Below are 25,751 nucleotides of genomic sequence, written 5' to 3'. Positions count from 1 at the left end.
GGCAAGGACTGAAACAACTGAGCCATGAATCTGTTTAACCCTTCCGTGCTTCAGTTTTCTCATCTGTAATGGGATGATGGGAACAACAATGTCCAGAAAGGAGTAAGAAGCTTAGTACAGGTAGAGTGTGTAGGATAGGGCCTGGGTACAGGTAGAATGTGTAGATCAGGGCCTGGGTACAGGTAGAGTGTGTAGGACAGGGCCTGGGTACATACAGGTAGAGTGTGTAGATCAGGGCCTGGGTATAGGTAGAGTGTGTAGATCAGGGCCTGGGTACAGGTAGAGTGTGTAGATCAGGGTGTGAGTACAGGTAGAGTGTGTAGATCAGGGTGTGAGTACAGGTAGAGTGTGTAGATCAGGGTGTGAGTACAGGTAGAGTGTGTAGATCAGGGTGTGAGTACAGGTAGAGTGTGTAGATCAGGGTGTGAGTACAGGTAGAGTGTGTAGGACAGGGCCTGGGTACAGGTAGAGTGTGTAGATCAGGGCCTGGGTACAGGTAGAGTGTGTAGATGAGGGCCTGGGAACAGGTAGAGTGTGTAGATCAGGGTGTGAGTACAGGTAGAGTGTGTAGATGAGGGCCTGGGTACAGGTAGAGTGAGTAGATCAGGGCCTGGGAACAGGTAGAGTGTGTAGATCAGGGCCTGGGTACAGGTAGAGTGTGTAGATCAGGGCCTGGGTACAGGTAGAGTGTGTAGATCAGGGTGTGAGTACAGGTAGAGTGTGTAGATCAGGGTGTGAGTACAGGTAGAGTGTGTAGATCAGGGTGTGAGTACAGGTAGAGTGTGTAGGACAGGGCCTGGGTACAGGTAGAGTGTGTAGATCAGGGCCTGGGTACAGGTAGAGTGTGTAGATCAGGGCCTGGGTACAGGTAGAGTGTGTAGATGAGGGCCTGGGAACAGGTAGAGTGTGTAGATCAGGGCCTGGGTACAGGTAGAGTGTGTAGATCAGGGCCTGGGAACAGGTAGAGTGTGTAGATCAGGGTGTGAGTACAGGTAGAGTGTGTAGATGAGGGCCTGGGTACAGGTAGAGTGAGTAGATCAGGGCCTGGGAACAGGTAGAGTGTGTAGATCAGGGCCTGGGTACAGGTAGAGTGTGTAGATCAGGGCCTGGGTACAGGTAGAGTGTGTAGATCAGGGTGTGAGTACAGGTAGAGTGTGTAGATCAGGGTGTGAGTACAGGTAGAGTGTGTAGATCAGGGTGTGAGTACAGGTAGAGTGTGTAGATCAGGGTGTGAGTACAGGTAGAGTGTGTAGGACAGGGCCTGGGTACAGGTAGAGTGTGTAGATCAGGGCCTGGGTACAGGTAGAGTGTGTAGATCAGGGCCTGGGTACAGGTAGAGTGTGTAGATCAGGGCCTGGGAACAGGTAGAGCGTGTAGATCAGGGCCTGGGTACAGGTAGAGTGTGTAGATCAGGGCCTGGCCAGCACTGCTGCTCTTACTCTGCCTCATCTCTCTATTTCACATTCTGAACTCTCCCACTAAGCCCCATTATCTGATTTCTGTTCTGTGAGCTGAGGTGACTCAGTGCAATTTGCAGATTAGATAATTTTTTAAAATGACTCTGTTACAGAAGTCTTCAAACACACTCAGAAGTCCAGAGAAGAGGATCAGAGAACTCTGTAAGGAGCCCCAGAAATTATCAACAATCTTTGTTTACCCCTCTCTTTTAAATGTAAGTTCCAGGTGTCCTATTATTTTGCCTAAAAATAACCCAATATGCTTCAAACAGATAAGGATTAAAAAAATAGTACCATGGGCTGGAGAGATGGCTCAGGGGTTAAGAGTGCTGACTCTTCTTCCAGAGGTCCTGAGTTCAATTCCCAGCACCCACATGGCAGCTCTCACACCTGTCTGTAACTCCAGTTTCAGGGGACCCCCACATCCATGGCAAAACCACAAATGCATATAAAAATAAAATAAAATATATTTAAAAAAGAAATTCTTTTAAAAAAACAGTACCATTATCACACTTAAAAATTAATAATAATTAGGGAGATCTTTTCTTTTCTTTTTTATTTTTTCCACAAACGGGTCTTACTATGTAGATCTGGTTGGCCTCCAATTTACAGAGATCCACCTGCCTCGGCCCACCAAGGGCTGGGATTAAAGGCATAGGCCTCTATGCCCAGTTTAGGGAGAGCTTTTCTTTCTTTCATTCTTTCTTATTTCTTTTCTTTTTCTTGTTTTTTTGTTTGTTTGTTGTTTGAGACAGGGCTTCTCTGTTTAACCCTGGCTGTTTTGGAACTCTGTAGATGAGTCTGGCCTCGAACTCACAGAGATCCGCCTGCCTCTGCCTCCCAAATGCTGGGATTAAAGGTATATGCCACCACAGCCCGGCTAGGGAAAGCTTTTCAAACCCCATTCCCTTGAGAGATGTTGGGGCAACAGGAACCCTTGATTCACTGTAGATGTAGAAAGGGGATAGCCCAGAGTTAATATATGCAAAGTGCTTTGAATAGTACCCATCACGTGCCAACGGGATACAGAACTGTTATTAGGAATCTTTTATCCACTCTAGGTTTCCCCTGAACTGTCTTATTTCTGGCCTGAGTGAGGATAACCAATACAGGAGAGGCTTTAGAGCCCTCGGGTGAGCAACTGGGACTCTGGAAGGCACTCGAAATGGCCCAAAGGAAGCAGCAAGGTTGGGGGACGTAGCCCAGTGGAAGAGGCTTACCTAGCAGCATGTACCACCACCCTGAGTTGGACCTCAATACTCCCTGACAAAACCCAGGAAGCAGCAAGTACAAGGCTTCAAGGTGGAGGGGAACCCCCTCCCCAAGCAGAGTGACAATGGTCTGAGAAAATCCAGATGACTTGATGACTTGCGTTTGATCACCAGAACGCACATGGAGGAAAGAGAACCACGTTCTGCAAGTGCTCCTGTGACCTTCACACATATGCTATGGCATGGGCACACACACACCAAATACATAAATGGAAATATTTTTTTATTATATGTGAGACTGGGTTTCTCTATGCAGTCCAGCTTTCCTGGAACTCCCTAAGTATACCACGCTGGTCTTGAACTCAGAGATCCTCCTGCCTCTGCCTCCCCAGTGCTGGGATAAAAGATGTGCATCACCATAGGTGGTATGTAAATGTTTTTAAATTTCAATAGACAAAGGGAGGGTGAAGCCTTCCTTCTCATTGATAGGGCCCTTGGGGATCACTTCAAGCTAGGAAGGCAGATCTGTAGTGAGCTGCCCCTTTACATACAATATACGGAGGGGCAGCCCACTCCAGTAGCAACTAGGAACCTGCTTTGCTTCTTGAATTCTGCAGGGCTTTAAGTGACAATGGAAGAGCCCCAATCAAAGCACAGCTAGAAACCTAGAAATGGTCTGTCTCCCTTAGACTCCATATGAACATCTGTTTGGAGACAGGATGATGTCATTATGTAGTGCTGGTTGCTCATCTTTTTGGGCCCATAGAAACTTGTTGCAGTTCTGGCAGCTCAGAAGTTCAAAATCAGAGACATGGAAGGATTGGTGTGGTGAAGGGGGATCCCTCCCCTTCCAAGATGCTGCCTATCTACTTCATCCTCGGCTGGGGAGGGAATGCTGTGATATCACATGGCAAAAAAGCAAATAAGGCCCGTTAGATGCTTCCAGACTTTTCATAAGGCACTAAACTATTCAAGAGGGTGGAGCCCTTATAACTTAATCTTGCCCCAAAGGTTTCACTTCCTAACCTCCATCACAGGGAGTTTCAATACATAATTTTTCTGGGGACTCAACCATAGCACACATCAATCCAAACTTGTCTTCAGGAAAAGATGTGATTCAAACACTTCCCCAGGGTAAACAAGCCTCCTCCAACTAGCTCATTCACCTCATTTCTCAGAGCTCTTCCTTGCAGCAATGGGCAGTGTGACATTGAAAGAACACACACTTACAGCCATAGCAACTCCATAACAAACTCTGGCTCTGCAATTTCCTAGTTTGGGATTCTGAGGTAAAGTCACCCTATTTCCTATAGCATATTTCCACAAAAAAAGGGACCAGCAAAACATTAAAGGGCCTCTTAATAGAGAAATTGGACTCATAAACCTGAGTTCCAATCATTCAAGCTGGATGTATGGCACGAACCTGGGATCCCAGCACTCATAGGACTCCAGCAGGAAGATTAAGAGTTTGAGGACAGCCTGGGCTACAGAGTGAGACCCTACCCCACTAAAAAAAACAACAAAAAACCCCCCAAAAAACTAGGGTTGGGGATTTAGCTCAGTGGTAGAGTGCTTGCCTAGCAAGCACAAGGCCCTTACAATCAAAGCCTAACCCGGTGGCACACACTTGTTAATTTAATACTAAAGAGGCTGAGGAAGTAAGATTGTTTGAAGCCAGCTCTGGCTACATAGTAAGATTCTATATAAGTATATAAAAACCATCCCAGCATGGTGGCACAGGCCTTTAATCCCACCACTTGGGAGGCAGAGACAGGCAGACCTTTGTGAGTTCAAGGCCAGCCTGGTCTACAGAGTAAGTTCCAGGACAGCCAGGGCTATGTAGAGAACAAGTTTCAAGAAAACAAAACAAAAATCATATAAGCCAAGAAAATAGCCCATCTTCTCTAAGATCTCTTTTGCTTCCTAATGATCTATGACATTTATTAAAAAGCTTCAAATCCTCAGGACAGACAGGAATAGGACTGTTCCATGGAATCACGATGTCCATGTCTTCAACAGTGTGTTTTTAATCCTGGCTGGCCTTGAACTCATCACAATCCTACCTCAGTCTCCAGAGTTCTGAGACTTCAGGAGCAAACCACCACAATGGCTTTCTTACCAGTATATAAACCAGAATAATTTTGTTGGCACACAACTTCCTACTCTTTTATATTTTCGTAAGGCCTGAGCTTTGCCTTTGAAAATGACTGCATCTTAACTAGAACTTCTAAAGAGGTGACCACATTACAATTGTGTTTGTTTAAGGAACCTAGAGCCTCACACATGCTAGACAAGTGCTCTGCTACTGAGGTATATCCCCAGCACTCTTCATTTCTTAAGGCAGGGTTTCACTAGGTTGCTCGGGCTGGCCTGAACTCTTTCTGCAGCTCATGCAGATTTTGAACTTGCAATCCTTCTACCTCAACCTCAAAGGTGCTGGAATTCTAGGCTTGTGCCATGAAATCTAGCTATTTCTTTGTTAAATTTAATTTTTTCTCAGACTTTCTTACATTAGTACTGTCTTAACATGATGTCCCCTTTCCAAACCTTTCAAACTCACAACCTCTTCTTTATAAAACCTGCTGAATTCATTTAGTATTGCTTAAAAAAGAGCTTTAGTCTTTGGTTTTCGGCCCCCTACATCCCTCTTTGTTTTTTTCTGAGACAGGGTCTTGCTTTTATGTAAGCCACTGTGGGCTGGATCTTCAGATCTTCCTGCCTCTGCTTCCTAAACACTTGTGCACCACTACCACCAGCTTAGGCTTTGTCCTTGAAAACCTTCAGTGTCCGTTTGAGGTGCAGGACTTCATCTCTTAGGTGTTTGAATTCCAAGTATGTTCAGTGCCGAGCACTGGCAGGAAAATGGAAACCTCTGCGGGCCATTACAATAAGACAGCTTCCACTCACGAGTTCAAGAGAAACACGCGCACTTTTTACTCACACTCTCAACTCCTCCACTTCGCTCTCAACACTCTCACACCGCCGCACAGTTTGGAAGGGAAAGAAAACATCAGCGGTCACGTGAAGACGTAGCCCAATACGCAACGCCAAAATAGCCAACTAGCCAGCTAGCGCCAGTGCGCGAAGACGCAGGCGCAAGACCTTCCTGGGCGGGGCTCCGGAAAGAGCGCTGGAGCACCGGATCCCGGATTGGCCAGGCTGGAGGCGGACGGTTGGTTCTACCAGTCTGGTTCGTGCGCCGAGCTTGTGTAAGGCGGGAGCGAGCGAAATTCAAGCGTAGCTTTACTGCGAATCCATTTCCCTTGATCATGGAGGCTTCCCAAGGTTCAGCGGAAGTGGAGGCTTTGAACCCACAGCTGGCTGCGAGTTATCTGAGGTATGCTTGGGCATCCCGGCGGGTCTAGCTCGCCGCTCCTGGCCTGGAGTTGGGGGTGGAATGGCTCCCACGCTCCTCTAGAAACCGCTTGTGGATTTGACCAGATTTCTAACCTGGGGAGCGTCTTCCCACCCCTCACCCCACCCCACCCCGCCCTGCCGTATTAGTCAAATAACTATCCAGTGTGAACTATTTAAGAGCCCGATTTCAACTAACCGATGAAGTCCTTGAGTCCTTCCAACCTGCCAGCCGTCAGGCCTGGGCGGAAAAGAGGAAAAATGGTCCCCAAGTTGTTAGTACATGGGATCTGAAAAAGAAATGCTATGTAGTCTTTGATAGATGCTGTAAAATGCTTCATTTCCTGACCAGAGTGTTGACATTAAAGGAAAGAATGGCCAGTTATAATGGTCGGTGAGCGAGGGAAGGCATCATCCAGAACAGGAACCGTTAAGCCGTGTGACTGAATATGCTTTCACCAGATGGCTGAGTCGGAACTTGGTAATGTAGAGGGGAATATTTAACTATTAAAAATTGTAGGACAGGGCTGGAGAAATGGCTCAGAGGTTAAGAGCACTAACTGCTCTTCCAGAGGTCCTGAGTTCAATTCCCAGCACCCACATGGTGGCTCACAACCATCTGTAATGAGATCTGACACTAACTGCTCTTCCAGAAGACTCAGGTTCAATTTCTAGCATCTGTATAGTGGCTTACAGCCGTTTGTAACTCCAGTCCTACAGGATCCTGTGCTCTCTTCTGACTTCCACAGTCACTGTACCCATGTGGTGCACAGACATACACACAAGCAGGCAAAACACCTGTGCTCATAAAATTAATTTTAAAGAATCTACATAAAACATAAGCAAAGGACTTTTTCTTAAAAGCATACTAATGTTTTTAAACATGCTTATAGTGGCAAACAAGCGCATGAAAGGATGCTCAAAACCACTCATTGTTATGCCTGGATAGCGGGGACCCCCAAAAGACCACCACGGAGACCGAATCCCTTATATAAAAGCAAAGAGCCTTTATTTTCAAGCTCAGCTTGGACTCTGTCCGACACAGCAGTGAGAGCAGAGAGCCCTGAGCTCAGGCAGGGTAGGGTTTTTATCATAGCAGAGGTTGGGGTGAGAGGATTTCTAGAGTTCGGGACCCTGATTGGCTGACATTGTCTAGGGGTATCTGTAAAAGGGAAATAGGTGTGTATTAGGCTCAGGGACATCTGGTGATCTTATTTAATCTAAGGGTTGAAAAGTTTGGGGATGTCTGGTACTGCCCCTTAGATGCTGGCTCATCCCTAGGTTAGCTTATGGCTTTTCCTGGATCTGGGTGTTGCCTGCCAGTGAGCCTGTCACAGAAGCTGTGTCTGGGCCTCTAAGCCTGCCATGGCAGCTGTGTGGTCAAGCTGTTTTGCCCCCCCCCCCCACTCATCAGTAGAGGGAAGAAAATCACAACTACAGTGGGGTGTGTGGCACCTCCCCTCCCCCGGACTGGACTTAGAGGTGGTTGTGCTGGCAATTAAGCCAGTGCTCTTAACCACAGAGTCATCTCTCCAACATATAGGTGTATGTTGTTAACTTGTAGATTTTTTTTGAGGCAGGTTTTTACTGTGTGTAGCCCAGGCTGCTCTTGAACTCTCATCCTTTTTTCTCAGCCTCCAGAGTGATGGATGGTATTACAGGTGTGTAACACCAGGTCCCACTGAATTAAAGTTCAGTGTCACCAGTGGACAAAGCTACCGGTATTCTGAGGAGTTTTCCCTTAAGGGATCTCTTCTGAGGCAAAAATGTAGCAAAAAAATTCATGACAAACTGGAGTGAAGGCCAGTTAGTGAGTCTATGAATATTTAGACCTGGAGTCAAGTAAGAAAAGGACAGTACGTGGGTGTGTGCTTCACAAGACAGTTGGCTCTCCTGTGTCTTCACAATGGCTATCTCTATATAAGTCTGTGGCTTTCCAAGTCAGATATCTCAAAGGATGTAGTTTACAACAGGGTTTGATTAAATCAAGCTTAAAATTTAATTAAATTAAGTAAGAAAATATGAGCTGGTTTACTTGTTTTCCTTAAAGAATGTTCTTTTACGAGTGAAAGGTTTGTTTTTTGTTTTTTTTTTTGTTTGTTTTTTGTTTGTTTTTGTTTTGTTTTTTGGTTTTTCGAGACAGGGTTTCTTGGTAGCTTTGCACCTTTCCTGGGACTCACATAGTAATGAAAGGTTTTATGAGGTTTGTTGTTTAGATTTAGGGCTGAGAAGAGTGCTAATTTAGGGAAACTCAAGGTTACAAACTTCTGGCCTTAAATAAACACAGTTTATTTGTTGTTTTTAGCATTCTTGTTTGAAATGCCCTTAGAAAAACACATTCTCGTAGGGAGTTTTGGCTTTGTCAATGTGTTGAGGTTTCTTGATGCTCCATCAGCAGGAAGGGCAAACTAGGTCTCTGAACATTCACTCATTAGATTTGCAGATATATCCCCCAATTATATAAGTTGACTTTTAGCTCTTTAAATTTTGTCTTCCCCACACCCAGGGTATCGTTTGTGTGTGCACACACGATGGTACATGCAGAGGTCAGAGGATAACTTGCTCGAGTTGGTTTTCCCCTTCTACAGTGCTGGTCCCTGGGATTGGACTCAGGTCATCAGGTTTGATAGTATTGCCTTTGCACACTGAGCTATCTTGCTGGCCCCACTTGAACTTTTTTTAAATTACATTAACTTATGTCAGGGAGTATACTTGAATGCCATGGAGTGAATGTGGAGGCCAGAGAACAATTTACAGGAGTAAATTCTCCTGCTAAGTCGGGTTCAAGGGTTGAACTCAAGTCCACAGACAGGGCTGCAAGCACTTTTACCTACCCGAGCCGGCTCACTAGCAGCCTGCCTTTTCTCTATAAAACAGTTTATTGTGGAAGGTGCCTTCTTACTGTGTTATTTGATGCACAGAAGATTTTACTTTTTGCCCTTATTTATTTAACTCATAAAATAGCCTGGTTTCCTAAAGTAATACAGAGACTATTTGTCAGGTTAGAGCAACCAGTCCTTATAGGAGCCACTGGATACTCACTGCCATTGAGTGCAAGGAAGCCCTTCTTTCTACAGGTATCAGCAAAGCTAGGAAAGGGCTTTTTGCCAGGCATGGTGGTGCATCATGTCTTTAATCCCAGCACTCAGGAGGCCGAGGCTTCATCTAGTAGTTATAAATTCACAATCAAAAGTTTAAAGTAGTATAAAATCTTAGGAGCAAAACAATTTACAATGTTCAATATTTTTGTGTTTTTGAGACAGGGTCTCATTATCTAGACCGGACTTACTGAGGTCTGGGATTACAGGTGTGTGCCAGCATATCCAACAAGTATTCAAGTTATGTTTTGTTTTTAGGCAGAAAGGGTTTATTTTAGCTTATACTTTCAGGTTACAGACCATTACTGTGGGAAAGTCACATTATATTCACAGTCAAGAACAGAGAGAAATGAATGAATGAATGCATGCTTTTCAAGTTTTTCTTTTTTCTTTTTTGAGACAGTTCTCTGTGTCGCCCTGGCTGTCCTGGAACTCACTCTGTAGACCAGGCTGGCCTGGAACTCATAGAGATTCGCCTGCCTCTGCCTCCCGAGTGCTGGAATTAAAGGCATGAGCCACCACCACACAGCTACATTTATAATTTTTTTGAGTGTATATGAACAAATCCAGGTCCTCTGCAAGAGCAGCAAGTGCTGTCGATCATTAAGCAAACTCTCAATCCAGGTAAAGTTTTTTCTATAAAAATGTATTCGTGTCTGTGTGTGCATTATTTGTGAGTGGTGGCATGGGTGTGGAGGTCAGAGGATAACTTTGGGTTTTTTAGAGTCTCTCAGTGTAGCCTAGGCTGCCCCTGAAACTAGAGATCCTTAAACCTCTCAGCCTTCTGAATACAAGGATTATAGACATGTGTTACTATGCCATGATAAGTTTTACTTTTTCTGGATAGAAATTCTGTTTTATATTTTCACAAATATGAGCTAAGGTGTGTGTGTGTGTGTGTGTGTATAAAAATACATGTGCATGCTTTATTGTATATGTTGCTAGTGATAGCAATTTTGAAAAGGAAACAACAATCACCATCCTTTTTTGGTTATGCTGAAGGTTGAACCTGGAGCTTTACGCTTTACATATGTTAGTAGACAAGTGCTTTCTCATTGAGCTACGTCCTCAGCCCAATCTACACACCCGTTGATCAGAAAATTGTGAAATAAGTAATAGTGCATGCTTATCCGTACACTGGTATACCATGGAACTGTTAAACATGTAGTGTGCAGTGTGAAGGCATAGCGCGTTCTTCTCAGTTTCAGCGTTCATGCAGATTATCTTACCAGTACTCTGCCCTTTCAGTTTCTTGGTCTCCTTTTTGGAGGTTCTCTTATCCTTTTCCTTTATGCCAGTTAACGTCATAGTTGTACCATATGCCTTGCACTGCCAGTTACCACAGCACCTCCTGTATTGACCACCTTGCAGAGACATGGATGGATCCTGCTGCGGTTTGACTATGGCTTGATCTCACCGAAACTCAGGTGGAGATTTAATTGCCAAAGGAATGGTCTTGAGAACTAGTGGGCTCGGGCTCGGGCTCTGGTAAGGGATTAACTCTGAGAGCAAGTTTGCTTCAGTGTTAGTCACTTTCTGTTGCTATAACAGAATACCTGGGGAGACAGCTTAAGATTTACTTAGGTTCCCGGGGTGGGGGGGGGGGGTGGCACATACCTTTAATCCCTTGGGAGGCAGAGGCAAGTGGATCTCTGTGAATTTGTTGCCAGCCTAGTTTACAGAGCGAGTTCCAGCACAGTCACACACTGTCTTCCTGTCTCCAAAACCAAAACAACAACAAAGATGTATTTATGCTAGTGATTTTAGAGGTTTTGGTACATACTTGGCTGGCTGCATTGCTTTTAGGCCTTCCTTGGGTAAGGCAGAAGCCTCATGAGGGAGTAGCGTAGCAGAGGAAAGAGGAAGGAAGGGGAATGGCCTGGGACAATGTGTATTTCTCCTGCACACAGTCTCATGCTTCCCCCACTTGGACCCCATCTTCTAGGTTCCTCCCAATGATGCTATCAGATACTGATTTCATCAAGGGATTGATCAATCCTTTGATTAGAGTCATCAGGATCAAATTTGGGGCTCGAAAGCCCCATCTTTGAACATTACACTGTTACTAGGCCTTTAGTGCAATTTTTCTTTATCTTTTAATAATTAGGGTTTTTTAAAAAAATTTTTCTGTGCATGTGTGCATCTTTACACGCACATGTGGAAGTCAGAGAGTAACTCTTGTGAGTTGATTCTGTCCTTCCACAATGTGGATTCCAGAAATTGAACTCTAGCTATCAGATTTGGTGTCAGGTACCTTACCCTCTGAGCCATTTTGCTGGCCTGAGGTTTTACTTGAGGGTGGGGATAGTTGTGAGTGGATATGAGTGGATATGTGCAGATGCCTGCATCTGTGTGCAAATGTATAGAGGTCAAAGAAGGACACTGGGTATGCTGCTCTGTCACTCTCCATTCTGTTTCTTTGACACAGGATCCTTACTGAAACCGGAGCTAGGTTGGTGACTAGCAAGCCCCAGGCATCCCTGTGTCTTTGTTCCCAACAGCACTTCAATTACAGGCATGCACATAGTCAAACCTAGCCTTTGACATGGATGCTAGTGGATCCTTAGAGTTGTGCAGCAAGTGCTCTTACCCACTGATTCATCTCTCTAGCTCCAGTACATGAGTTTTTAAGATATGAATACATTTCTTCCTTCCTTCCTTCCTTCCTTCCTTCCTTCCTTCCTTCCTTCCTTTCTTGTTGCCATCCTCTTTCCCCTCTTTGTTGTTATTTATTTATTCATCCATTCATTCATTCACTCATTCATTCATTCATTTATTATGGATATAGAATTCTGTCTGCATGTGCGCCCTCTGAATGAGCAGCTACTGCTCTTAACCTTTGAGCCATCTCTCCAGCCCCATGAATACATTTCTTTCTTTTTTTTTTTTTTTTTGTGGAGCTGAGGATCAAACCCAGGGCCTTGCGCTTGCTAGGCAAGCAAGCACTCTATCACTGAGCTAAATCCCCAACCCTTTTTTTAAAGGGTGAATGCCTTTTATTGAAGGAGGGAGGAGGCTTACAGCACAATGGGAGAACTCCTGAGGGCAGAAGTTCGCTCAGGATGTTTTACAATCTTGCATCTAAGCTGTTAACGCCCAGTATGCAGGATACACAGACAAGGAACTTCCCTTAAGCAATGAATACATTTCTTATTCAAACCATAACAATTCCTTTTGTCCCTTATCTTTCTTTTTGTTTGTTTGTTTTGTCCCTTGTCTTTCTTTTGCATCCTGTTTCCCCTTCTACTTTTCTGCCATGCGTAGAGCATCATGTAGTATCCACCAGAAGCTGGACAAGTACTAGTACCATGTTCTTGGATTTCCAGAGCTGTGAGCCAGAAATAAACCTTTATAAATTATCCAGCCTCAAGTATTTTGTTATAGTAACAGGAATACACTGAAATGGACCCCCACTTAAATTTGGTTTACATACCAAGACTTCTGGTGCCACACACCCAACCAAGATGAATAAAAGTATATATATAGGGCTATCTGGAGAAAGAACAGATTTCTAACTCTGACTTGAAAGTGACTTGAGAAAACAGGGAAAGGACATATATTTGGGGATTTTATAGTGGCTGGGGTGGTACTAAGGTGAAGGTCCCTGTGTAGGCACTGAGACATGGCACAGTTTGAAATTCCTTCTGGTGCCAAAGGAGGGTTTGTTTTCTGCTTGCCCAACGTGAGCAGAAAGAGGTGGGGGCGGAACTGAAAAGAGTCAGCAGTTGTGTTAAACTTTCTCATTGCTATGACAGATGCCAGGCAGGGTTGTATTTATTTAGATGGAGTCTCATGTAGCACTGTGTAGCTGAAGCTGGCCTAGAACTCCCAAGAACTAGTATTATAGGTGTGTGCCCTCTTGCCTGGCCGGGAGGATTTATTTTTGTTCACAATTCCATAGCTTTCAATCCATCCTAACAGGAAGGGTGTGACAAAGCAGAGCAGTAACATGTCCCCAAAGACATTCCTCCAGTGATCTTCCTCTAAGGAAGCTGTTTCCCACTAATAGTATCATAGTATAAATCCACTAGGGGATCAGTCCATTCTTTATGTCAGAGTACTCAGGATCTTACTACTCCAGGAACTGTTGTTTACAAGCCCAGAGTTGTGTTTTACTAACTTATTTTTCTGGTGTTTTGTTTTTGTTTTTGGGTTTTTTTTTTCCCTGTAACTCACTTGGTAGCCCAGGGTGGCCTCAAACTCACAGAGATCTGCCTGGCTCTGCCTCCTGAGTGCTGGGATTAAAGGTGTGTGCCACCACTGCCTGACTGTTTTGTTGTGGTTTTTTTTTAATTTTTGTTTTTGTTTTGTTTTTTGAGACAGGGTTTCTCTGTGTAGCTTTGCGCCTTTCCTGGAACTCGCTCTGTAGACCAGGCTGGCCTCGAACTCGGAGAGATCCACCTGCCTCTGCCTCCCAAGTGATGGGATTAAAGGTGTGCACCACCACCACCTGGACATTTATAATTATACTTTGCTGTTCTAAATCTTGAGCATTCTGCTCTCGCCTTCCTTACTTAGTGTAGGATGCCAGAGTGAATAACCATTTGACATCACTGCATCACTGGGCTCTACATAGGGTCTTTTCACTCTCCCGTACTCAATTTGGGCCCTCATTTTTCTCTTTACATAGTCTGAAATTCAGAGTCAGTAATATAGAAACTTCCTTGCATTTAATCGTAAATTTCTTTTCCCTGACCCCCTGTATTTTTATCCTCTTGGCAAGACTACAACCTTCATGTGGATATTATCTTATATGGTAAGAAAGTGTTAAGGCCATGGTGGAATCAAGGTCACTAATCAGTTGGCCCTAAAATATAGAGATTTCCTCCAGATAATTGTAAGTGTCCTTAAAAGTGGTGGAGAAAGGTAGGAGATCCAAGTGATACTGAGTAGGGAGGACTCAACAGATTTTTGCTGGCTCATGAGATGGAAGTAGACATGGATTTGTACTGCTGTCCCCAGCTCTGATCTGTCCTTCTGTAGCTACCTCTCACCATGCCAAGTAAACTCCTACTCCAGCAGTCAGAAACTTGGCTCCTACAATCTGTCACCAGTCACTTACCTGTTGAAGTCCACTATCCATGAATTATTGCTGTTAAAACAGAAGTTCTCCTAGGCGGTGGTGGCGCATGCCTTGAATCCCAGCACTTGGAAGGCAGAGGCGGGCGGATCTCTGTGCTAACCTGGGCTACACAGTGAGTTCCAGGAGAGGCACCAAAACTACACAGAGAAACCCTGTGTCGAAAAAACAAAAACAAAAAAACAAACAAAAAAAAACAAACAGAACAAACAAACTCCCCCCCCACACACACACACAGAAGTTCTGGTGATTATAAAAAAAACAAACAGCAACCTCGTTCTCAGTTTCAGTTTCTCCTGTACGGTCATGTCACAACATGCATGGATCACTGCCGACAGCAGATGGGTGGAGGGGGGTCACACATTTGCACACATACTTTGAAGCAGTCCCAGCAGTTTTCATTGCAATGTGTGACATAAACAACTCGGGAGGGAAAGGGTTTATTTCACCACAGCTTACAGCCCGTCTTGAAGGAAGGAAAGTCAAGGCAGGAACTGGAGCAGAGACCACGAAGGGATTCTGTTTACTGGCTGGCTAGCTAGGGGCTTGCTCAACCTGCTTTTTTTTAACAAAGGCCAGGACCACCTGCCCAGGGGTGGTACTGCCCACAGTGGGCTGATCCCTCTCACTGAAACACTACCTTTACAGACTTCTCTGCAAGACCACCTTATGGAAACATTCTCAATTAAGATTCCCTCTTTCCAACCAGACTGGTAGTGTGCACCTTTAATCCCCGCACTTGGGAGGCACAGGTAAGCACAACTCTGTGAGTTCCAGGCCAGCCAGGGCTACATTGAGAGAGTCCGTCTCAAAAAAATCCCTCTTAGATATGCTATAGGTTTGTATATACATTTTATGTACAGGTTTGTGTCAAGTTGATAAAAAACTAACCAACACACAGTGAAAGTCCTAACCTCTTGATCTAATAGTCTGTGATGCACCCCCCCCCCCCCCCGTGTGTGTGTACTGTTAGATGTATAGGTGTGTGGGTGCGTGTATATGAGGGTACATGTGCATATATGCATATATCATGTGGAGGTCAGGTACAACCTCAGCTGCCATTCTTCAGGCTCTGTCCACCTGCTTTTTGAGATAGGATCTTGCATTGATCTGGAACTCACTAATTAGGCTAGCCTGACTGGCCAGCAAGATTCAGGGATCCTCCTGTCTCCACCCCCTACCCAGATTTGGGATTACAAGTGCTTGCCACTGCTCCCACTTGTTTGGTTTTTCAAGACAGGGTTTCTCTGTGTAGCTTTGCTTCTTTCCTGGATCTCGCTCTGTAGTCCAGGCTGGCCTTGAACTCACAGAGATTCGCCTACCTCTGCCTCCCGAGTGCTGGGATTAAAGGCGTGCGCCACCACTGCCTGGCCACTACTCCTACTTTTTGCATGGATACTGAGGAGCAGACTCGGGTCTTCATGCTTGTATGGCAAGCCTGTTCTGGCTGAACTGTTTTCACAGCCTTTGCAACTTTTGAAACATTTTATGTGTGTGTTGTACCAGACTTCTTCTTTTGGGCTACCAACCAGCTCCCAAATCATCACATGGAGACTTACTAGTTATGAAGCTTGGCCATAGCTTAGGCTCATTTCTTGCTAGCTCTTATAACTTAACCTATTTCTCTTCATCTATGTTTTTGCCTCAGGGCTTTTTACCTTTCTTCTGTATATCTTTCACTGCTTCCTGTGCCTGGCCGGCTGGTGGCTGCCTGGCTTCTCGCCCCAGGCGTCTCCCCCCTCTTTCTCCCTCATTTTCTCCTCCTTCTCTCTCTCCAGCCTAGATTTCTCCTGCTTATTCTCTGTGCCCATCAGCCCCACCTGTCCCTCTCCTGCCTAGCTTTTCAGCTATTTATTAGACCAATCAGGTGCCTTAGGCAGGCAAGGTGAAACAAATGCAACACATCTTTACATCATTAAGAAAGGCAGCAAAAACAAATGTAACACACTTTCCCGTAGTTAAAGTAATAGTCTGCAGCATAAACAAATGTAACCAATCTTTGCCTAGTTAAAATAATATTCCAGCCAGACAGTGGTGGCGCATACCTTTAATCCCAGCACTCAGGAGGCAGAGGCAGGCGGATCTCTGAGTTCGAGGCCAGCCTGGTCTACAGAGCGAGCTCCAGGAAAGGCACCAAAACTACACAGAGAAACCCTGTCTCGGAAAAAAAAAAAAAACGAAAATAATAACAACATTCCACAGCAGTGTGTGCCTGAGTGTGTGACTATGCACCATGTGCATGCAGGAGGCTGTGGCAGTCACTTCCTACCTTACACATTTTTGCTTTGTTTTGGAGATAGAATCTTTCCATGTATACCTTGCGATTCCGGAATTTACCATATAGATTGGAATTAAAGACAGAACTGAACCCATGATCTCTGCCAAGAGAGATCTCTTAACCACTGAATTCCCTGTGATGGTTTTAATACATTGAGTGGTTATATAAATGCACTGTGTGCAGGCTAGTTTTCGGTCAACTTGACCCAAGCTAGTCACCTGAGAGGAGGGAACCTCCATTGAGAAAATGCCTCCATAAGATCAGGCTGTAGGCAAGCCTGTAGGGAATTTTCTTAATGGTTCATGGGGGAGGGCCCAGCCCACTGTGGGTGGTATCTCCACTGGGTTGGTGCCCCTGGGTTCTATAAGAAAGCAGGCCAAGTAAGCTGGGGGAAGCAAGCCAGTAAGCAGCACCCTTCCATGCTCTCTGCATCAGCTCCTGCCTCAGGTTCATGCCCTGTTTGAGTTCTGTCCTAACTTCTTCAGTGGTAAACAGCAATGTGGAAGTATAAGTTGAATAAACCCTTTCCTTCCCAAGTTGCTTTTTGGTCATGGTGTTTCATCATAGCAGTAGTTACCCTAACTAAGACACTAAGTACACTTACTGGGAATATTGAGGCAGAACAACAGATCCACCCGGGACATGAGGTAAGAAAAACCTTAAGTGAGGCCTGAACTGTATCTTTTTTAAAAAACTTCTTACTGTATGTATTAATTATATAAAATTGTGGTTTCGTTATGACACTTTAATATATGTGTATGTGTGTGTGTATGTATAGACAGTACTTTGATGGTATTTATCTCCCTATTACTCATTTAAAATGATTTGTAGTACCAGCTGGTTATTTTGTTTGTTTGTTTTTGCAAATACCATGTTTTCCTTCTCTTCCTCCTCTTTTTGAGACAGTATTTATGTAGCCCTGGCTGTCCTAGAACTGCTGTGTAGATCAGGCAGGCCTCAAACTCACAGATCGGTCTGCCTCTGCTTCCTAATGCTAGAATTAAAGGTGTGCACCACCATGCCTGGTGATTTTCTTCTTAGTAATATCTGAGCAGTACTCCATTGTACATATAAATATATGTGAAAGGTATTAGTGTCAATCACCTGGCTACTTTTATGGCTCTGAATTCTTACATCCCAATACAGAGTCAAAAGGTCTGATGTTGAAGCCCAGAGATCTGTGTCTTAACAAGCCCCCTTCCAAGAAAGTCTATAGAAAATTGAGAGTCGTTGGAGATTGCATCTCGGGCTTTGTGAATGTTAGGCAAATGCTCTACCATTGAGTTATATCACCAGCCTGAGAATCAACAGGTTGTTTTTTAAAAATTTAATTAATTAATTAATTAATTTTAGCCTTTTGAGACAGTGTGTGGCTTAGGCTGGCCTTGAACTAACGATGTTCATGCCTCCACTGGAATTACAGGTGTGAGGTAGCAGACCTGCCTCTGAAAATCTTTGAAGGGTGAGTGAGGTGAAGTGAGCACAGTGAAAGAGGAGAGTGCTCCAGGAAGAGGCTGGTGGTGTGAGCCCGTACTTAGAGGGCACGGAGCATGATGGGTATAAGCGCTTAGAATAAAACGTGTAAGGGCCAGGCCTGATGGCCTCCCATCACAGCACTCAGGCCGGTCTGCTCTAGTCTACACAGCGAGTTCCACAATAGCCAGGGCTACATAGGAATACCTATGAATATCTCTAAAACAAAAATGTGTAAGGTAGGACGTGACTAGTAAAGGCAGAGGGGTCATAGGTTGCTGGCTATGTCAGAGAGGACTTGTAATACCAGATTAAGCAGCTTAAACTGCGTCCACCAGAGACTTTTTTTTTTTTTTTTGGTTTTTTGAGACAGGGTTTCTCTGTGTAGCTTTGCACCTTTCCTGGAACTCGCTTGGTAGCCCAGGCTGGCCTCGAACTCACAGAGATCTGCCTGCCTCTGCCTCCCGAGTGCTGGGATTAAAGATGTGTGCCACCACCGCTGGGCTGAGACCTTTTTGAGTTATCACCTTCATTGAATGCTTACGCCGGGCATTTTGCCTATTGATTCTATCCAGTTGAGCGGCATTCATTATATTCACGTAAGTGTGTGGTGTGTTCAGATAATTGTGCACCTTTCACTACAGCTACTTTTAGGACATCATCATTACCCTCCAAAGAAACTTGTACCTGTTTAGCCATCACCTCTCCAGCCCTAGTGGGTTGTAAAGTGGTGCCTCATCGTGCTTTGGGTTCTAATTTCCCCATAATTAACATGGAGCATCTTTTTATGTTCTTATTTACCTTTTATTTATTTTGTTTTATGTTTTGGGGCTTTGTTTGTTTTTGTTTTTATTTTTTGAGACAGGCTTTCTCTGTGTTGCCCTGGCTGTCTTGGAACTCGCTCTGTAGCCCAGGCTGGCTTTGAACTCACAGAGATCCGCCTGCCTCTGCCTTCAGAGAGCTGGGATTAAAGGTGTGCACCACCACATCCAGTTCTATAGTGTTTTTATTCTCATTTTTTAGGAACCTCCGTATTGTCTTCCATAGAGGCTATTCTAATATATATTCCCAACAGTATGTAAAGATTGCTCCCTGCCCCAGAGTTCTTGCTTCCTTGCCAGCATTTGTCTTAGTTATTCTTCTAAGTTGAATGAGATGGAGTTTCTTTTCATTTTTTACTGTTATTTGTGTGTGTGCGCGCGCGCACTGAGGTCAGAGGACAGCTCTGGGGACTTCCTTCTATAATGGCTTCCAGAGAATGAACGCAAGTTGCAAGCTTGTGCAGAAAGTGCCTTTACCGGCTGAACTATCTTGCTGGGCCAGGATGGAGTGTCACTGTAGTTTTTATTTGCGTTTCCCTGATGACTAATATCGAGCATTTATTCATATAATCCGTTGTCCATTTTTATTGTGTGTTTTGAAATAGAGTCTTTAACTCAGGTTGGTGTCCGATTTGCTGTGTAGCTCAGACTGGCCTTAAATCCCTAGTCCTTGGGTTCGATCCTCAGCTCTACAAAAAAAACTCCTAGTCCTGTCTCTGCCCCCCAAGTGTTGAGATTATAGGCGGAACGCTAACTGTATTTCTTCTTCTTTTGTTTGTTTTGAGGCAGGGTCTTAACTCTAGCCCAGGCTGGCCTAGAACTTTAAAAAGGCTTTTTTTTTTTTTTAACATCTCTCTGTCTGTCTGTCTGTCTATCTATCTGAGTGCAGGTTGGTAGATGCACATGACACAGCATGTTTGCAGGTCATAGGACAACCTGAGGAAGTCAGTTCTCTCCCTCTACCATGTGGGTTCCAGGGATCAAACTCAGTGGTCACGCTTGGTGGCAACCCCTCTACCCCGTTGAGCCATCTTATCAGCCCTGGCCTAGAACTCTTGATCCTCTTCCCTCAGCCTCTGAAGTGCTTAGAGTACAAGTGTGTATTTTTGTTTTCTGAGACAGGGTTTCTCTGTGTGCTTTTGGACCCTGTCCTGCATCTCGCTCTGTAGACCAGGCTGGCCTTGAACTCACAGAGATCCGCCTGCCTCTCTCTCCCAAGTGCTGGGATTAAAGGTGTGCACCACCACTGCCCGGCGTGTGTGTGTGTGTGTGTGTGTGTGTGTGTGTGTGTGTGTGTGTGTGTGTATTTTCTGTGCTAATATCTGCCACCCTGAATTAAGGGCTTTAGAAACCCAACTTAGTTACAGGCCTGGATGAACCTCAGCTGGTAAGATGCTTGCCTAGCATGCACAAAGCCCTGAGTTTGACCCCCAGCACCACACATAAAATTAAGCATAGCACATGACTATAATTCCTAGCACTTATGAGGTGGGTTAGAGGCTGGGGGATGAGAAGTTCAAGGTCATCCTTGGCTATATAGTGAGTTTCAGAAGAACTTCATGGGGTACTTGAATTGTCTTTTAAAAAAAAAAAGTCCCAACTACAGTCTGGATTCAGAAATGGACTCTGAAGCTTTCATAGACTATTCAGTCTGTTTCCTTTCTTCTATTCCCCCCCCTCTCATATTGGCAATTGACCCCAGAGGCTCCTTCATGCCAAGCAAGTCTTTTACCACTTGAGCTATATCCCTAGTCCCATGACATATTTATTTTCCTTTTTTAAAATAGATATGTACAAGAAGCCAAAGAAGCAGCTAAGAATGGAGATCTGGAAGAAGCATTGAAACTTTTCAATTTGGCAAAGGACATTTTTCCCACCAAAAAGGTGATCAGCAGAATCCAAAAACTACAGGAAGCTTTGGAGCAGTTGGCAGAAGATGATGATGATGAATTCACAGATGTGTGCAACTCTGGCTTGCTGCTTTATCGAGAGCTATATGAGAAACTCTTCGAGCACCAGAAAGAAGGCATCGCCTTTCTCTATAGCCTATATAAGAATGGAAGAAAAGGGGGCATCTTAGCAGATGATATGGGACTGGGAAAGACTATTCAGATCATTGCTTTCCTGTCTGGTATGTTTGATGCTTCACTTGTGAGTCATGTGCTGTTGATCATGCCAACCAGTCTCATTAATACCTGGGTCAAAGAGTTTGCCAAGTGGACTCCAGGAATGAGAGTCAAAACCTTTCATGGCTCCAGCAAGGGTGAACGTACTAGAAGCCTGACACGGATTCAACAGAGGAATGGCGTCATTATTACTACCTACCAAATGCTAATCAATAATTGGCGGCAACTTGCAAGCTGTAATGGACAAGCATTTGTATGGGACTATGTCATTCTTGATGAAGCCCATAAGATCAAAAGTGCCTCTACCAAGTCAGCAATATGTGCTCGTGCTGTTCCTGCAAGCAATCGCCTCCTCCTCACAGGAACACCAATCCAGAATAATTTGCAAGAACTATGGTCCCTATTTGATTTTGCTTGCCAAGGCTCCTTGTTAGGAACATTAAAAACTTTTAAAATGGAATATGAAAATCCTATTATTAGAGCAAGAGAGAAGGATGCTACCCCTGGGGAAAAAGCCTTGGGACTTAAGATATCTGAAAATTTAATGGAAATCATAAAACCTTATTTTCTCAGGAGGACCAAAGAAGAAGTACAGACGAAAAAGGCAGACAACCCAGAGGCCAAACTTAGGGAGAAGAATCCAGGTGTTGAAGCCATTTGTGAGATGCCTTCCCTTACCAGGAAAAATGATTTCATTGTTTGGATACGTCTTATGCCTTTACAAGAGGAGATTTATAGGAAATTCGTGTCTTTAGATCACATCAAGGAGTTACTAATGGAGACACGCTCACCTCTGGCTGAGCTGAGTGTCTTAAAGAAACTCTGTGACCACCCTAGGCTACTGTCTGCACGAGTTTGTCATTTGCTGAATCTAGAGACTGCCACATTCTGTGCTCAGGATGAAAATGAGCAAGAAGATGCCTCAGAGATGGACAGCATTGAACACCTAACTGACAATGCACTGGTGCAAGAGTCTGGAAAAATGTTATTCTTAATGGCCCTGCTAGAAAGACTTCAAGATGAAGGACATCAAACTCTGGTGTTTTCTCAGTCAAGACAAATTCTCAACATCATTGAGCGCCTCTTAAAGAATAAGCACTTTAAGACATTGCGAATTGATGGCACAGTTACTCATCTCTGGGAACGAGAAAAAAGAATTCAGTTATTCCAGCAAAATAAAGACTACTCTGTTTTTCTACTTACCACTCAAGTAGGTGGTGTTGGCCTAACATTAACTGCAGCAACTAGAGTGGTCATTTTTGACCCTAGCTGGAACCCTGCAACTGATGCTCAAGCTGTGGATAGAGTTTACCGAATTGGACAAAAAGAGAATGTTGTGGTTTATCGGCTAATCACTTGTGGGACTGTAGAGGAAAAAATATATAGAAGACAGGTTTTCAAAGACTCACTAATCAGACAAACTACTGGGGATAAGAAGAACCCATTCCGCTATTTTAGCAAACAAGAGTTAAGAGAGCTCTTCACAGTTGGGGATCTGCAGAACTCTGCAACCCAGATGCAGCTTCAATCTCTGCATGCTGCTCAGCGGAGATCTGATGAAAAACTAGATGAGCATATTGCCTATCTACACTCGCTGGGCATAGCAGGAATCTCAGACCATGATTTGATGTTTACCCGTGATCTGTCTGTTAAAGAAGAACTTGCCATGCTAGAAGACTCTCTATACATTCAACAGAGAGTGCAGAAAGCTCAATTCCTTGTTGAATCTGAATCTCAAAATACAATGGAAAGACAGAGAACTGGAAATGAGGAGGCCTGGCTCAAAGCACATGCAGTTCCTTCTCAACAGAAGAAAGGTCCTGAATTGAACAAACCCCAGCCTCCGCCTTCACGCATTCTAACTAATCCTCCCCAGGTAGAGGCTATCAGTTCTCAAGTAGCCAATATAAGCATTTGTGACCAGTCTGTGGAGAGTGAGCCCCAAGATCACTCCAAGGCACATGATGTTACTTTGCTGCAAGCTGATTCGCACCACCGTGAAAGTACATTTGATGCTGACACTGGAGCTACTTCAACCAAGGACACTGGAAATATAGGAGGAGTTTGGACTGACTCTTCGCTGGGACCTGCAAAGTGTTTTGCAGCTGAAAATGAAGCTGTGCAAAAGAAAGCATTCCAAGTGTCACCTGGGCAAGAGTCCCTGCCAGAGAACCTTCTGGGAACTTTTAATTATTTACCTAGACAATCCATCAAGGCTGATCTTGGGGCAAATTTAGATCTCCAGGATAGTGCACTGTTATATCACGGTAGTCCCACAGCAAATGAAAATCAAAACGTGGAGTCAGATGTACACACGATTGAAATATCTGATGTCCTGTCAGCATCCTCTAGTGCATCGCAGGGTGCTCAGGCAAGCAAAGCCCAGTTGGAGTTGGAAGAGAACCTTTTAGAATCACCACCACAGTATGTGTGTGATTTCAATCTTCTCCTGGAAGATTCTGCAGACACGAAACAGAATCTCTCCAGCAAGTTTTTGGAACATGTTGAGAAAGAAAATAGTTTGCAAAGCCCTGCAGCTAACTCCAGGGCAGAGTCAGCCCTTAGTCTTAGTTTGGATTCTTCTAATAAGAGTGATGAAGAACCAGAAGTGATTAGTGTGAAATCCAGAAGCAAAGCTAGAAGGATCCTCTCAGACAATGAAGATGAAGAAGATGCTTTTAAAGGTATTTCCAGCACAAGCTCATTAAGCATCTCTCCCTTTCAGTTCTCATCTGTGAAACAATTTGCTTCAACTCCCCAAAATGACACCAATCCACCTGGAAGGTTCTTTTCACCCAAAATCCCCGATAATGTGAATACATCCTTGAATTCCAGGAGATCTTTGGCTTCCAGGAGGTCTCTGATCAATGTGCTTTTAGATGATGTGGAAGATATGGAGGAAAGGCTTGATAACAGCAGTGAGGAGGAGAGTGCCCCAGGTCATTCAGAAGAAGAGAGCAGCGACGACGAAGAAGTCTCAGCAAGCACAGAACCGGGTCCTTCTGGGGAAGCACAGGCCTCGGGAAACAAACCCAGCAGCTTGTCTGTCTCTGAGCCTGGTTCTCTGGCCCCAGAGAGCTCTGCCTGTGGCCCTGAGCCTTTGTCAAGTGAGCCTTTGGTGGATCCTCCCCAGGATCCAGCAGCAGAGGCTGCCGATGACTACGAGACTCTAGTGGCTCGTGGCAAAGAACTGAAAGAGTGTGGGAAGGTACAGGAGGCTCTGGACTGCTTAGTGAAAGCGCTTGACATAAAGAGCGCGGACCCCGAGGTCATGCTCATGACTTTAAGTTTGTATAAGCAACTTAACAGTGCTTGAGGACCTCATAGCTGGTTAGTCTGTCTAAAGTGAAGCAATATAAAAGTTTGGCTCAGTATTTCTTCTCTTGAATAGTTCATTTTTTCCTCTTAGGCATATTTTACAAACTTTTAGAATTTTTTTTTTTTAATTTTTCGTTGATACTTCCTAAAGTTTTTGTGAAACTATTGGGTTATCTTTTACTCTGAAAAGGACCATCTTGTCTTATCAGTTCAGATCAGAAAATTAAAGTGACTTTTCTCTAGTGTTTTTTTTTTTCCGTTCATTTTCTTTCATGAAGTGATAGGCAGAGGTATACAAAAACTCTCTAGTTAGAACAAGAGCTTGTCATCCAGCATTTCCAGTCCTGGCCTAGCTGCAGACAGTACCTGTGCTGGCATCCTGGCACTCCTGGAATCTGCATTGGGATCTCTGCCAACTGGTTAGCCATTCTCCTCTCACTGTCTGCTCTGCTTCATACCAGTTGTGCTATGGGTTTGAGTTTTGTTTTTTGTTGTTGTGGTTTTGGGGTTTTTTGTTTGTTTGTTTTAGTTTTTTGAAACAAGGTCTCTCTAAGTAACCCTGGCTGTCCTGGAACTCACTCTGTAGACCTGGCTGCCCTGGAACTCAGAAATCCACCTGCCTCTGCCTCCTGGGTGCTGGATTAAAGGTGCTTGACCCTCCGCCGCATTTATGCTGGTATTTTAATGTTGTCACATCCTCTCTTTGGGTTGTAGACTAGATAGGATGTGATTCACCCTCAGAAATACATACAGCATAGTATATGCTATCACCCTCACAACCAAAAATATAAGAAATAGGCTGGTGTTTAGAAGGTGCCTCTGGATATTGATCAGATCACACAGGCCTGTGGTTTCATTCTTACCGTAACCTTTGAGGTGCAGAGTGCTGAACTGCCCGTGGTGAGATCGTAAGACATGAAACAGACTTACCCTTGTACTCAATGAAAAGCAACTGTGTAGCACTGATCTCTCAACTCTCATCACTTTTGACGCCCTTGTGGTTGGTGGTGGGAGTCCGTACTGAAACAGTTCTCTGTACAACAACCAATGCCCTGCTATTCAGTTCGGATACTACCCAGAGTTAGCATGACACTACAAGTTTTAGGACTCAGTTCCACAAAGACTGCCTCCACGGGGTAGTGTAAAAGAATTTTCTCCCATGTGGAAGGACTAAGCAATGTCTACCCCTCCTCCAAAGGTCCTAATGGCAAACCAAAGTAGGATTCATCCTGGGGAACCAGAGTGTATGGGCTTACTTACAGAGTGTATGGGCTTACTTACAGTGCATAGGTTGGGGGTTATTGAGCGGAGTATGGGTCGGCAAAGTAGTCCCACCAGCATGGGTGATGACTTCCCCTTGACTGCAAAGATGGAGCCCCTTCCTCGAATCCTTTCCAGCCTATGTACTGTAGCCCTCCACGAAACTAGAGGCCACATACAATTAGAGCAGCTGTGAATGCTTGGGTCAGCTTTCAGTGGCCCTCCCTGGCCCTCCTCGAAGGGAAAGTCAACAAGCCCAGCTGCGGTGCTCATCT

At 44.5% G+C, this 25,751-nt stretch overlaps 1 protein-coding gene across 1 annotated transcript; it reads left to right on the top strand.

Annotated features, from left to right (window-relative positions):
* The first annotated feature begins 5,846 nt into the window (after window positions 1-5,846).
* On the top strand, window positions 5,847-24,557 carry Ercc6l (ERCC excision repair 6 like, spindle assembly checkpoint helicase). Its single transcript, XM_036173913.1, has 2 exons — window positions 5,847-6,005; window positions 20,560-24,557. The coding sequence occupies exons 1-2, from the start codon at window positions 5,938-5,940 to the stop codon at window positions 24,212-24,214; spliced, it is 3,723 nt and encodes a 1,240-aa protein (XP_036029806.1). The 5' UTR covers window positions 5,847-5,937; the 3' UTR covers window positions 24,215-24,557.
* The last annotated feature ends 1,194 nt before the right edge of the window (window positions 24,558-25,751 follow it).

Source organism: Onychomys torridus, chromosome X (assembly GCF_903995425.1).
Source record: "Onychomys torridus chromosome X, mOncTor1.1, whole genome shotgun sequence".
Lineage (NCBI taxonomy): Eukaryota > Metazoa > Chordata > Mammalia > Rodentia > Cricetidae > Onychomys > Onychomys torridus.
The sequence above is the reverse complement of the archived record's forward strand: the minus strand, read 5'-3'. Positions and strand labels throughout refer to the sequence as shown.